The sequence below is a fragment of the Mesoplodon bidens genome (assembly GCF_964165515.1).
Source record: "Mesoplodon bidens genome assembly, chromosome: 4".
Classification (NCBI taxonomy): Eukaryota; Metazoa; Chordata; class Mammalia; order Artiodactyla; family Ziphiidae; genus Mesoplodon; species Mesoplodon bidens.
Genome location: NC_138160.1, coordinates 77008826 through 77023480, shown reverse-complemented (window position 1 = coordinate 77023480; position 14655 = coordinate 77008826). Strand labels below are relative to the sequence as shown.

General features: G+C 33.8%; 1 protein-coding gene across 7 annotated transcripts in view; it reads left to right on the top strand.

Moving 5' to 3' along the window:
- Positions 1 to 14655, top strand: part of ARB2A (ARB2 cotranscriptional regulator A) — a 451132-nt gene that overhangs the window by 104064 nt on the left and 332413 nt on the right. For 4 of the 7 annotated variants that reach the window (XM_081233582.1, XM_081233579.1, XM_081233578.1 and 1 more), the window contains one exon: positions 4011 to 4202. The exons of the other annotated variants lie outside the window; for them this stretch is intronic. In XM_081233582.1, coding sequence (XP_081089708.1) covers positions 4011 to 4202 — 192 coding nt within the window. The remainder of the gene's footprint in view (positions 1 to 4010; positions 4203 to 14655) is intronic. 7 annotated transcript variants of the gene reach the window in all.

Here is a 14655-nt window from a genome sequence, read left to right as displayed (position 1 = left end):
TTCCTTCCTTTTGAATTATGTGAAAACCAAGATTTTAGTATCTTTTTGGGAGTGAATATAAAAGTCTTTTTTGGATTCAAATCTCTTTTAGTTTTGACTTTAGGTCTAGTGTCTTACTCTATTCAAACTATATACTGAATTTTGTCTTCTAGAAAGTTAAGGTAGAATTTTGTCTCTTTGTCCAGTCTTCTTTTCTTGTTAATTCTATTTCTTTTGAAGTTTCTGAAGAATGATATTTAAAGAGCCTTAGGTTAATTCATTGTTACAGCACAATTAATATTGAGTCCTTTAACTCTGTAATACTTCTAGTTCCATGGAACCTTTAAACTCACTTTAATTCCCTAGATTTCTAGAACAAATTACAAGATAATTGGCCATATCTCTCATGTTATATGATTGACTTTCATTAATTTTCTTTATAGAAAGCCTGAGATTAGATTTAGAAGGACTTCAATTATTTTCCTCTTTTTTTAAATTTAGACTATAAAGTTATACAGAGGGAGCTTTACATTGTATGAGACCTATAACAACCTTCATGTCCATTTTTGGTTAGTAAAGATTCCCTAATTTTATAAACATTAAAGAAACAAGAAAATTTTTATTTTAGGAAGTTTATCTCTCCTTAGATTATCATCACATATTTTATACAGTTGTGAAGTTTTCTTCCCTAAGTATTAGTTTTCTCCTGAGTTCTCTTAAATCCCAAAGCTAGCAGAGAGAGTGGGGTTTTGTTGTTGTTCAGAGTCCTTTTTTTTTTTACTACAGGAATACCACCAAACTTTTTTTTTTCCTGATGGTAAACTAAGTTTTAGTGTTACAGTTGAAATATTTAGCAAGGAAAGAAAAACTTTTTTTTTTTTAAATGACAGCACTTCGTGGAAGTCCATGATTTGACAGATCATGATCATGTGTCATGTTTACTCTCTACCTCACATAAATAGGTACAAAATATTCTCCATTTTAGTATCTCACACTTGTGTAGAATACTGGACACATGAATTTAACTTGACTACAGATTTGCATTCAATTTATTCAATCATATTTAAATAAATATCAAAATTAGTGATTTTCATAAGTATCCCAAAGTGAATTGTTAATTGCTAAAAATTGTTTGGTGCAGTCTCACTGACCAATTGGCCTTTGAGGTTGATTTGTCTCTAACCTGAGGTGGTACACTGGAATGACCTTTATGTGTATTCCTTAATGAAAGCTCATCTTAGTAAATTACCATTGTTTGAAGATAAATGGCCTTGCCACAACCATTTCAAAACTTAAGTTAATGAAGGAAAAATTATTTTATTCATATAGATATTTTTCTATTTTAAATTAGCACTAACTTTACACAGAGTAAATTATAGCCACCAGCTGCAGAGTTACAGTTCTGCATTATATTGATATGAATATGTCAATGACCAGCTTAAATACTGTTCTTATTCCTTAATCATTAATACCATTACATTGTTCATTTTCATTTTTTTTTCCTTAAATACTCTGACGTTCTGATATTTTCAAAGTCAGCATATCTGGATGTTCAAGTAAAACATTTATTCATTTGTTCATGGCTGCCTTGACTTGTAGCCCCTTAAAAAATTCTTGAACAGTGGTATAATATAAAAAAACACGTTTATCTTCAGAAAATAAGTACTTTTCCAGTTTTAAAGTGATTACTGTGGAATTTAAAATGCCAACATTCCATTGCTTAAAAAATTGACTCAGGTGCTTGGTAACAGGGGACTTAGTATGATGGAAAAAAGAAACAGTGATCAGCACCTGCTGGAAAGTCTATAGCTAGGGGTTTTTTCATTAAGATAAACAGATGTCCATTTCCGTACATTCCAGAATCCATTAAGGCCTCACTGACTTTAAGAGGCTCTTTTATTTGTGCATATTTAGACATACTTTTTGGTAAATGAATGACTGGAAACCTCTGTAGCCTCTTTTTTATTTTTCACTGACAGCTTTGCTTTTTAATTTTTTCTTTTGTTCTTATTACCATTTTCTTTTTTTAAGCCATTTTAACTGAATGATTCATCTGCTTTCATATAATGTTTCTAGGTAAAAGGGAGTTTTTCTTCTCAGAGTTGGCTTTCGTCTGTCTCCCATCCACTTTTCTTCCTCTATGACTTTAGTCCTATCCATTGTCATCATAGTAATTTGTTTATTCTAGACGTCACATGCAAGTGAAGCTAATGTGGTAGTGTTATACTTCATACTTCTCTTACTGCATATTTAATTACTACTAATAAAGATACAGATATGCCATTTTAATTCTAAGCATTGTGTAGTTCTTTTAAAATTCTTTGTAGTCATGCATTCATTTAATCTTCCATTTGTGCTTTCTGAACCAGGCAAGTATTGTAAGCAGTTAAGAGGACGCATTATTTAGTTAAATGCCTTTTATCTAAAGGAATTCACTAGTGATGCTTGATAAGATTCTTTATTCCAAAAGTTCATTCATTCTTATATAAATGAGTGCCTACAATGTGCCAGCCTTTCTTCTAGGCATTGGGAATGTAGCTGGAGACAAACAAAGGTCTATGCCTTCCTGGACTTACATTCTAGTGGAAGGAGCAGATGGTAAATAATAGAATATTATTAAAAGCATATTAGATTGTGTTATGTGCTATGGAGGAACATAAAACAGAGAATGGGACTAGGGAATTCTTGGGGAAGTGTTTAAATGGGGTGGTCAGAGAAGGCTTCACTGGGAAGGTAGTATTTTTTTCTTAAGCCCTGTGGCCGTGCTCTTCTTGCTGAAATAATTACCTTTTGTGCTCTGTTTACACAACTGGCTAAGCATCCATTACTGACACCAATCTGATTGTTTTAAAATAGAGAAATTAAATTTTTTTTTTTTTTTGTCCCAGGAGTAGTGACTGGGAATATTTGGAATCCAAGGCATTTTTTGGTATTGAGTTTTTTTCTTTCTTATTTTGGTAATTTTATGAATCTATATTGTTGATGAAGTGAAGTGCTATTGCATTACCCAGCATGTGGATTGACTTTCTCTATTTGAGGAGGTGTTTATTACCAGCTGTCAAGATTTTAACTTGGCTCTGACCTGGTTGCACAAAGGCTGCCATTCCTAGTTACTTGCCACTGCTGATGTGGAATACCACTCAGTGCATGCCATGGCATATGTAATAAGAGGTTGGGAAGTTATCCCTTTCTAAAAGTCTTTTGAATCTTTCAGATCTAAATCATACATCATCTAGTTTAAACCTAACTATTAAGTGTAATCAAAATAACTAAGAATATTCACTTTTCATACCATAAATAACTAGTACATAAAATAAGTTTATCAAAGTATACAAATAATATTCCTTCATAAAATAATTGTTATATAATCCTGTGTTCATACTCTGAATGAAATTTCAAAGTCCATTTACACAGAACAGTTGGTGTTTGAATTTTTAAATAGTTCCCTCTCCTACTGTTGTTAAAAGCTTAGTAGTTTTCCTTGCTAATATATGGTTTCCCAATATGTGTATTCTCCAGCTGGGTTTTTCTGTTTTTTATTTTAGGTGCAGCATATTTCTATTATAACTTATAGGCTTAATAGCTGTGTGACCTCGGGCGAGTTATTTAAACTCTCTAGGCCTCAACTTCTTCATCTATAAATGAATATAATAATAGTGTGACCTTAACAGAAATAATATTTTAAAAACATTTAGCATAGTATCTAGATCATAGGAAGCACTTAAAAATTAGTTATTCTTATTTATAATGATAATATAATACTAAATATACAATAATAATGGAGAAAGACATATTTCCAGTATTCTTTTTTCATGTTTTTATATGTTTAAATTACTATCATGTCTTTTTTTGCTCCTCTACTTTATATATAATTATCAATCTCTAATGAAAATTTTATTTTAAAGCTTTTTTACTTCTATAATTCTGTAATAGTCATTCTATAATTTATAGTAACCATTAGTTGTTTTCTCGTTTGTGTCTATACCTGATCAGAGAACATTTATTTATAATTTAATTTTTTTTAATTACAGGTAGATGCCACTGAGAGTGAACCAAAGAGTTTTATCTTTATGAGTGAGGATGCTTTGACAAATCCACAGAAACTGATGGTTTTAATTCATGGTAGTGGTGTTGTGAGGGCAGGTCAGTGGGCTAGAAGGCTTATTATAAATGAAGATCTGGACAGTGGCACACAGATACCTTTTATTAAGAGAGCTATGGATGTAAGTGCAATTTCCTTTATTTTTTTTTTGGCATTTTATAGCTCTGTTTTAGTATGTGTTATAAATTATTTTATCATGTCTTTTAAAAAGTCTCTCCTAAACATAGTCTTATCTTTAAATTGTTATTATTTATTTTATTTGTAGTGAAAGATTATTCTGTATTATTTTGCCTTTACAACAAGAGCAAAAAGGCATCTTAAGTATACAAAGATTTAGATAAAATCTTTGAAATGAGTATTTTCAGTTCTAAATTTTTTCATTTCTTATTACATGAACTATCACTTAAATTATCAAATACTTATCAATATTATTAAAAATACTTCTGAAAAAAATCATGACTGCTTTTGTAAATCTCTGCCTACCTGATTTAGTGAAGTTAGAAACTAAGGGAATTCTACTACCTTTAAATTAATATCTTATTCTTAAAAAAAAAAAAGTTGGAATAACTCAGTGTTTTTTTGTCATTAAAAAATAAAAACAAAAAACAACTCTTTAGAGACCACAAATGTAATGCTTTAAGAATAAGACAAAGACATACAAAATGGTAAATTGCAGTATTTACTGAATTACTTAATTCTTACTTAAATTTCAGCTTTTTAGAAATTGGTGTTTTAAAATTGTGTTCAAGGTTTTCTTTCCTGTAGTGGTGAAATTTCTTTTTCTGACCTAGCTTTGTTACATCTTAATATTTGGCGACTTGTTTTACTGTCTCATTCTTAAGTTCTGCAATGAATAGTTAAATTTTGCAAGGTTGGTTTTCTTTCACATATAAGCAGAGATTTTCTTCAGAAAAAAAAAAAGGTAAAGTGACATCTTTACTTATAAAAGGTTAATATAATAACGGAAAGTTGTCATGTATGCTTTATAAGAGCTACATTATTACATTTTTGTAATTAAAAGTGGAAAGAAATTATTTGATACACTTATGATTGCAAAGGTCAAAGATATGTTTCCTACTTTGTTAACTCTGAAATGATAAGATGAAAGCTCAGCCCAGCTCCTAAAGAATATTTTGTTAATAGATTTTGAGGCCCTTAGAATGCTGCAAGTAGAATTTCATAGGTGAATTGTATATATTTTTGTTTCAGTCTTCATGGATGTGCAAAGAACACAAAGATTACTTTTGATTGGTTGCAAACTTCGATAGTGTGTTTTTTGGTAGAATTTAAGTAACTAAAATAAATTTATTTAAACTGTTTCATATTTCAGGTTATGAATAGTGAAATGAACTTACTCTCTGGCACATTAGTTTGTGGTTAGAACAGATGCTGTTGATGTATTTTAAGAACTTTACATGTGAAATGTGATCACAATTTGGTGAATATTTGAACATACAATTTAGTAAAGAAAATCAGATGTTTGTACAAACATGTGCTTGGTGAGATACTTTATGTAAATTATATTGTCTGTGCTACTAGATCAACTAAGCCTTTCCCATTCTAGAATATTTTATTGTTGTATAGGGTTTTTTGAAGTATAGGGGAGTATAGGGGTATAGAGTATAGAGTATAGGGGAAGCCATCCCAAATACCTTTGAACAAACTATCTGTTGAGATCCTAAACAAGAGGGAGGAGGTTTATCAGTAGCATTAGAATAGTCAGTCATTTTGCCCTTTTAAGTAGGAATAGTATTTGGGGGATAACAGCATTTCATTGCCTTGCCGTTTTTGTGCTTTTCTCAGTCAGAGCAGCTCAGGGTTCCTTGAAATAAAGCAGCTGATTTCTAAGTTCTTTAGTATTTAGCGTATGTTGTGTACTTTGAAAAGTTTAGTTTATATACTTTATTCTCGATTTTATTAACTTTATTCTGGTAACTTTCTACATGCTGAACATTTAAAAAATGGCTATCTCTTTTTAATTCAGATAAAGTGATTTTATTACTTTGGCTTTACTTTTTCATGGTGTTTCTCTGGTAATTCTTCAAGGGCTGCTCTGTGTTTGTGTGTGGCTGGAGGGTGCAGAGTCAGGTGTGGGAAAGGATGGTATTTTAGGAAGCAGGAAGAGGAAGACTAACAGGGAAAAAGAAGTTGTTTCATTCTTTTTAATCAGATTACTCCTACATGTTTTTATTTTCTGGACTTTTTTCTAAAATTGTATTTAAAGAAATGTTTCCATAGTTTACAAAGGGCTGGGAGCCACTACTCTGTTTTCCATGCTCTGTCCATTTTCATATCACAACTGCAGTAAATTCTGATATTTTTCAGGCCAGACAAGATGATCTCTACTCAGTGTTGTTAATAATATTTATGCTATATTCCTTGCAGATTTTTAGTATAAGATTAAAGGTCCTAAAATAGGAGTCATATCATGGTAAGGTTAAAACTTTTTTCCAACACTAGAACCCTGCCTCTACTGGACTGTTTTGTAAAAAAGCCAAAACTTGTGTTTGAATCTGTGGAGCCACTTTGGTTGAAGCTGAAGTGAAAATTGGAACCATTCTCACAACAGCCCCTGAGATTTCTTCCCTGACCCTGGGGCTCCATAGATGACAGTTTAAAAACTACAGATACTCTAATCCTTGCAGTTTAGATACTTAAGAACTTTATTATTAAAAATGTATTAAGATTTCTTGTTGGAGAAATAGTACCTATCAGATAAATGCCCACAGTGCTTCTCAGGAGGCCATAGCTAATATTTTCAGTGCTTAACAATCTTAATTGCATAATATATTAATTGGAGTAAGAAATAGTATATCATATAGCCAAGTACTAATTATTCAGTGTCTGATTGTGCAGTTTGAGATTTTCTCATACTTATTTCTTCTTTGATCTTTTCAGGCATTTTAGTTGATCTCTATAAAAAGGGCAAGGAAAATAGGTGACAATTCATTTCATTGCTCATTACAGGGGTGGTACAGGGGTACAAAATTTAAGGGGTCAGTCACTCTCATGATGTGCAGTCCTTGTAGGACCCTGAGAGTGAGTGCCTCCTTAAATTTTGCACCGTAGACACGTCACCGATCTCTCCCTATCCAGGCTTTGACTGATTGAGATGTATATACTGTCAAAAAGTTTTATGGGGAGCAGTTTGGAAGCCCCTGGTCCATAAAGTCAAATTTTTGCTGTGCATCAGAATCATGTGGAGGGCTTCTTGAAACAGATTGCCCTGTTCAGATCCCAGGTTTTAATTCAGAAGGTCTGGTTGGGGCCTGAGAATTTACATATCTGAGAATATCTCAGGTGATGCCAATGCTGCTCATTGGGCACCACACTAGAACCATTGGCGTAGGTAATACTTTCTGGATTGGTTGAGAATTAATATATACTTTTCAGGCTTTAGGTGTAATGCATAAGGTGGAACTTGATGGCAATTATATTTAGTGTGACAGAGGATGAGAAGTTCTAGAAAATGTTTTATAATAAAATTAGTGAAGTAAAAGTTTAAATTATAAAGAGTACTCTCAAAGTACAAGTGATTCATATCCAACATGACTTAAAATTTTTTAATTTTAATAATTTTATGAAAAGTCTGATAACTTCACTAAGCCTACATTGTTTTCTAATTTCTCATAGCTGGATTATTCAGAAGAATCTACTATTTCCGTAATTACTTACTTTGCATATAATTTTCATACTGTTATATCTAAGTTTTTTAAATTAATGCTATTTTTATCAATGTAATTTATACAATTTGGGTTCTATAACATGGTGGACTGAGTTAATTAACCACTTGTCCCTCCCACTAAACACCCATAAAAATAATGGAATAAAACATAGCAACAACAAAAATATTAAAGACCTAGTTATGTTCAAAAGATAGAAAAAGAATCTTTAAATTCCTGACTACAAGAAAGAACTTAAAACCCCAGTGGTAAATCCCTGGAGGGTGTGGCAGCCCAAAGGTGATATCTGATGAGATATAAGACCTAGGCCCCAAGGGGTCCACAGCACAGCTTTGAGCCTGAGAGGCAGAATCTAAAACTAAGACCCTGGAAGCTTCTGCCTTTTTAGTTTTTAGAGGTGCAAAAGTCAGTTTGCCAGAGGTGCCAGGTGGGGTAAATAAACAGCCTCCCCTGAGATATAGAAGCCACAGATCCTAACCCAAAGGTGGATTTAGATTTGCAGTTTGAATTGAGACAACTTATTTAGTGTGGGAATCTCAAGCAGTGTAAATTTATGTAAAAATGGATTTTGGACTGATGAAACTTCTGGGTTACCAAGTGGAAACAAACATAAAAATGCCAACAGCAACACTTTACAACTCAGGGTAAATCTCTAATGAAGAAGAATTTGTAGTCAGAAACTAAAAATTATTTGAGGAAATGATTCATTACAAAGAAAAGTCAAGTCAAGCAAAACTGTCAGGCATAGTTGAAGAGAGTTAGTAAATTAAAAGTTAGAATTGGGGAATACAGTATATAGAATATAGCAGAGAAAACCTGAGAAAAAAATTATGATAGATAAAAATCATGGAGAATAGAGTAAGATCTAATAATCCTCTAATAGATGTTTCAGAAAAGCAATAGAAAAGAATGGGAGAAAAAGCAATATATTAGTGGTAGAGTGTTTATGAGAATAAAGACACAAATCTTTGTAGAAGAAGCATGGCATATCTTGAGCAAGACAGATAAATCTACACTTAAAACTTATTAAAATAAAACTGTAGAACATCAGAGGATACAAGCATATAATCTTAAAAATCAAGTAAAAACAAATGACATATATCAAAATAAAGGTTATCCTTTCCTAATCCTTCCTCACCTGTTAGTTCTGTTCCCTAGATGTAATAACTCTCAATACTTTTTGGTTTTAATTATATTCTCTATATCAATATTTTTAAATTATAGTGCTGTCTCTTGATTTATCAGTCACTTTCTGTTTTGGCAGATAAGAATCTCTTTCCCATTCCCACAATTTTTGGATTAATTCAGCAATCAAGCTTTACAGTATTACTACTACTTTAATATTGCTTATGGCTGAGCCAAGTAGGTACTGTGGTTGCTATTCATTTCTGCTACAAGTTTATTTTCATAGAGTTAATAATTTCCTAACTGTTTTCTGTTTTCTTTGTAATAGTTGTTAATTCTGATTGGCCTTTCTAATTTTTTGCATGGTTAAATTTATCAGATAATCTTATGGTTTCATGTTCTTCTGGAGAACTCTCTTTTGGAACTCTGTGGACTTCTGTCCCAATCTTTTTTTTTTTTTTTTGCGGTACACGGGCCTCTCACTGCTGTGGCCTCTCCTGTTGCAGAGCACAGGCTCCGGACGCGCACGCTCAGCGGCCACGGCTCACGGGCCCAGCCGCTCCGCGGCATGTGGGATCTTCCCGGACCAGGGCACGAACCCATGTCCCCTGCAACGGCAGGCAGACTCCCAACCACTGCGCCACCAGGGAAGCCCCTGTCCCAATCTTGACTGATCACTTTCTAAGTCTGCCTCTCTGTCTCTCTTCCTGGGACTCCACTTAGATTCTCTCTGGTGTTTGACCTCCTGTTTCCTTGATCTAATGACCGTAGCTTTTTGGATATATGCTCTCATTTTGTTGGAATCATCAAAGAGGGAATATGAGATCAATTTTTGAAACCTAGTATTTATGAAAAATACCTTTATTTTACTTGCTCACTTTATTTTCATAATTCATCTAGTCATAGAATTCCAATCTGAATATCATTTTCATTCTGAAATTTGAAGGTTTTGTTTCATTGTTGTTTTACTTGCAGTGTTTTAATTGAGAAGTCCAGTACCATTCTGATCTTGAATCCTTTTGTTTCCCTCCATGGAAGCTTCTTTTCCTTCTCCCTGGTTTTAAGAAATTGAATCATACTGCTTTTGAGAAGGTTTCTTGGTGTGGGTTTTTTTGATTCATTGTGTTGGGGATGTGGTGATTCCTTTCAGTCTGTACTGCGCATTCATGATTCTCAATTCTGAGAACATTTTTTTGTGTTGTTTCTTGATAATTTTAATCTTCTCTTTTTCTGGAATTTTCATTTGGTTTTGGAGTTCTGGACTGAGCCTCTAATTGTCTTATCTAATTGACTATACTTTCTCTCTTATTTTCCATCTATTTTTGCTCAAGTTTCTGGGAGGTTACCTACTTTTTCTTTTAGCCCTGTAGACTTTTTTAAGTTCTTTCATCATATTTTGTTATGGAGCTCTCTTTTTATTCATTTTGCAGACTTCTGCACAGTACACCTGATTTGAGCTCGTTGTCTCTCTCTTCCCCTTCCCTGATCTGATGTCCTTCTAGTCCTTCTCTGGATAAATTTCTCTAATGGAAAAACCACCGATCTCTGACAGTGTTGGCTGCACAATGTGAGATTTTGACCCGTGTTTTGGTTTTCAGGTTTTGGTTTTTTGGTTTGTTTGGCTTCGGGGGGATGGGTAACTGCATCATATGTGAACTTAACAACTACTGCCTCTTTTTTTAGACTCAAGCCCTACCTCTACTTTCCAAGATAACTGGCACCCCAAATTTTGAGTTTCTCTGAAATTCTGTGGGTGGGTTGGCTTGCTTCTAGTTATTATTTATCTCCAGAGGCTTAAGTTAGAATTTCCTCTGTAATACCAAACAGATTCCATCAGCTTACGGTCTTCCCATTAGTTTTGTCCTGATGGGTTAATACCGCCCCTATTTTAAAATATATTTTTATTTAATTATTAAATGACAATATATTCACATGGTTCAAGAATCAAATAATATATGAAAGTGTACAGTGAAAAGTAAACCATCCATATTTTTTAAAACTAATATTTTAGTGTGATTTGTGGAAGGAGTAGAGATAATCAAAAGAATTCAGTATAGCATTTTAATTACGTTTTTTATGTGGTTATTCCAATGATAGATAGTCACTTTACCACTCATATCTTTTCTTTTCTTTTAATTTTTGGCTGCATTGGGTCTTCGTTGCTGCGTGTGGGCTTTCTCTGGTTGCGGTGAGCGGAGGCTACTCTTCATTGAGGTGCATGTGCTTCTCATTGCGTTGACTTCTCTTGTTGCGGAGCACAGAGTCTAGGTGCACAGGCTTCAGTAGTTGTGGCACGAGGGCTCAGTAGCTGTGGTCTGCGGGCTCTAGAGCGCAGGCTCAGTAGTTGTGGTACATGGGCTTAGTTGCTCCGCGGCATGTGGGATCTTCCCGGACTAGGGCTCAAACCTGTGTCCCCTGCATTGACAGGCGGATTCTCAACCACTGCACCACCAGGGAAGTCTGCAATTCATATCTTTTTAAAACAAATAACATTAAAGTAATTTTCTATATAAGAAAATGCTTTGTAAACCTCAGGAGATGACGTCCTTACGTAGCAATATTCATCAAAGTAGAATATTTTAGGATTTTCTTTTAGAAATCGCTATGATTATAAGATGACTAAATTGAAGACTACATAAACTGTTGCTTGACTGATATGAATCACATACTTTGAAAGCTGATATAGAGCTTTTTAGTTTTTAAATCCTTTGCTTCCCTTTTAATAAGCAGTAACTTAGCTTTTCTATTCTGGCTGTTGACTTTTTGATTTCTCATTTCTTACTCCATTTTGGGTCCTCTCCCCTCATTTTGACAGACACATTTGTTAAGCTGATTGATTGCAGTTTTAGGATTTTTTTCCACAGATGTACATGGAGCCATTATAGATGGTTATCTAAAATAGGATATGATTTTTCCCAGTGATTTGAGTAATAAATTTTTGGTAACACCTCCTGACTACTGCCTTCAGTTCCTAGTCTTCCAACTAAGTACTGCAAGATCTTGCTATTTTTTTTTAAATTTATTTGTTTTATTTATTTATTTTTGTCTCTGTTGCGTCTTCATTGCTGTGCGCGGGCTTTCTCTAGTTGCAGCGAGAGGGGACTACTCTTTGTTGAGGTGAGCAGGCTTCTCGTTGTGGTGACTTCTCGTTGCAGAGCACGGGCTCTAGGCGTGCGGGCTTCAGTAGTTGTGGCACGCGGGCTCTAGAGCACAGGCTCAGTAGTTGTGGTGCACGGGCTTTGTTGCTCTGCGGCATGTGGGATCTTCCCGGACCAGGTCTCGAACCCGTGTCCCCTGCATTGGCAGGCAGATTCTTAACCACTGCACCACCAGGGAAGCCCCGATCTTGCTATTTTAACATAAGTATTTGACAGAGTTGATGACATGGAAACTTTAAGAGGATTCTAGTGGGCATTGACGGTTAGTAGATAGTAGTCAGAAGTCCTGTATCAATATAGGACATAGCTTTTATTTTTAACAGTAGCAGTACCATGTAGCAGTTTATAAGTAGAATATAGTTTGGCAGGGGATGCATGTTTAAGTTCTCAGAGACCTCAAAAACATGATAATTGCTTGAACCTTTTAGATATACTTTTGTTGAAAGGATTCATAGACTTTTGTGCTCCTTTAAAATATAGTCATTCAGAGTATTTGGAATTAAAGAAATGGCTATTAAAACAAGGTGCCAGTTTTCAACATATAAGATCGGCAGATAAATTGGTAATAAATTGTATGATAATACCAAGTTTAGATATTGGTGGGAATGTAAATTGAAGCAATAAGATGGCAGTTTGGGTTATATCTCCCCAAATTAAATATGTGTGTTAATGTTTGACCCTAAATTCCATTTGTAAGAATTTACACTAGAGCAGTAAACAAAGTATACAAAGTATATGTGCAAGGATGCTAATCACAGCAGTCTGTAATAACATGAAAACTTCTAGCTACCTAAATATCCAATTTGGGGAATATTTATTAAATGAATGGTATATTCTTATCATGGAAGACTATGTAATTATTAAGAAAAATGAGTTATATGTGTGTATATGTGTTCATTCATATGAAATGATGTCTAAGAGTTTTCCGTTGAAAACATAAGAATGAGACTATTTGTTAAAATGTACACTTACATGTATATACGTACACCTACATGCATACATGGATGTACATTGATGTTCCTGGAAGTCTATGCAAGAAACCATGAGGTTTCTTCTTTTATCATTCATTTTCAATTTTCCTATTCAATTCTTTTTTCTTTTTTACCTTGAGCAGTTATTACTTTTATAATTTTTAAAAGATATTATTAAAATTTTTTAAAGAAAATATTCATGAAATATACTATTATACTTATTCATTTAACCATTTCTAAAAGAGTTTAAATGTTTGATTATAAAACTACAAGAAACTTTAAATAATTATTGATTTTTTCCCCTTAAAGACTGGTTGAATTTAGATCACTATAACTTACATTTCAAACCTTTTAAAGGTAAATGCTATTTTTTTTCTATTTGAATTATGGACTACTAAACTATAGGTTGAAACCAAGAGCACTAATTCCAAATTTTAAAAGTAAACTTTGAGAGAAACATAAAGGAATCAAAGAAAATATAAGCTCTTACATTATATAGTCTTCATAAAAGATTGCTCAAGTCAAGAATTCCAGAAAAGGTTAACAGCTTAGCACATTACTGAACTGACAAGGTATATGAGGCCACCACACCAGCCCCCATGCCAGCAAAAGAAAACAATGAAATGACAGCTCTAGTGTTTGGAGAGAGGTTGTTAACGACAGCTTATTCCTTCATGATTTCAACTCTTGACAGAAGACAGGTCTGCTCGTTGCATCATGGCAGATATATCATTACCTTCTGGCCCTGTCATGAGTGAATTGAGGGGGAAAAAATGACGTTCGGTTTTGAAAATCCAATTACCTTCTTGAATTTTGGTCACTGTTTCTGAGATAGATGTGAATAAGCCATTCTGTGATGATAGCTCTTTGAATCTAGATTGTTCTTTAGTACTGAACTAATTAACTAATTAAGCATATACTTAAGCTTTTTCTATAGTCAAGTGGAAAGCTAACTAAGACAGCATAGAGCACCTTGATATTCTGACATCATCCCAAGAAAGATATTGCAAGGCCTCTCATGTCTTATTTCTGGTCCTCTACCCTGTGTTTATTCCTGACTTCAAATAACTTTTAAAGTAGACATAGGCCTTTTCATTAAGTGAAAGAGAAGAAATACTGGATTTTAAAAAAATTAGGTACCTTTTTACATGAAAAAATATTGTGTATAATCAGAATTTGGTTATAAAATGGTCTGTTTCTCAATTACATGCATATTTGAATCCTTCTGTCTTTTCTTGGCTACCTAAGAAATGACTCTGGAGACTTAGAAAGAGAGAGGGTGTGGTTTTGACAGTATGCTGAAAGCCTTGGGGTTTATGTATGATAAGAATTTCAGTGGAGGCTGAGATGAGTTTAAATGCACAGAAGGCAAACATAAAAATCTTGTTTAATTTCTGTCATGTTGTTCCCTTTTGAGTCACTCTGATGTCTTTTTCAAATCTGCTTTACTCTTGAGCTTTGTGCTACTATACCCATGATCTGTATTCCACCCCCCCCCCCTTCTATTTCATTTTAACTGCTGATCCCTTTTCTGTGGTTCTTCCTTTATTATCAGCTGAAGCACTTTGAATTGCTGAATCAAAGCTGTTTTGGGAGTGAGAGAGTGTGTAAGATTGTGCAGGGTGAGCTTCTCTGGG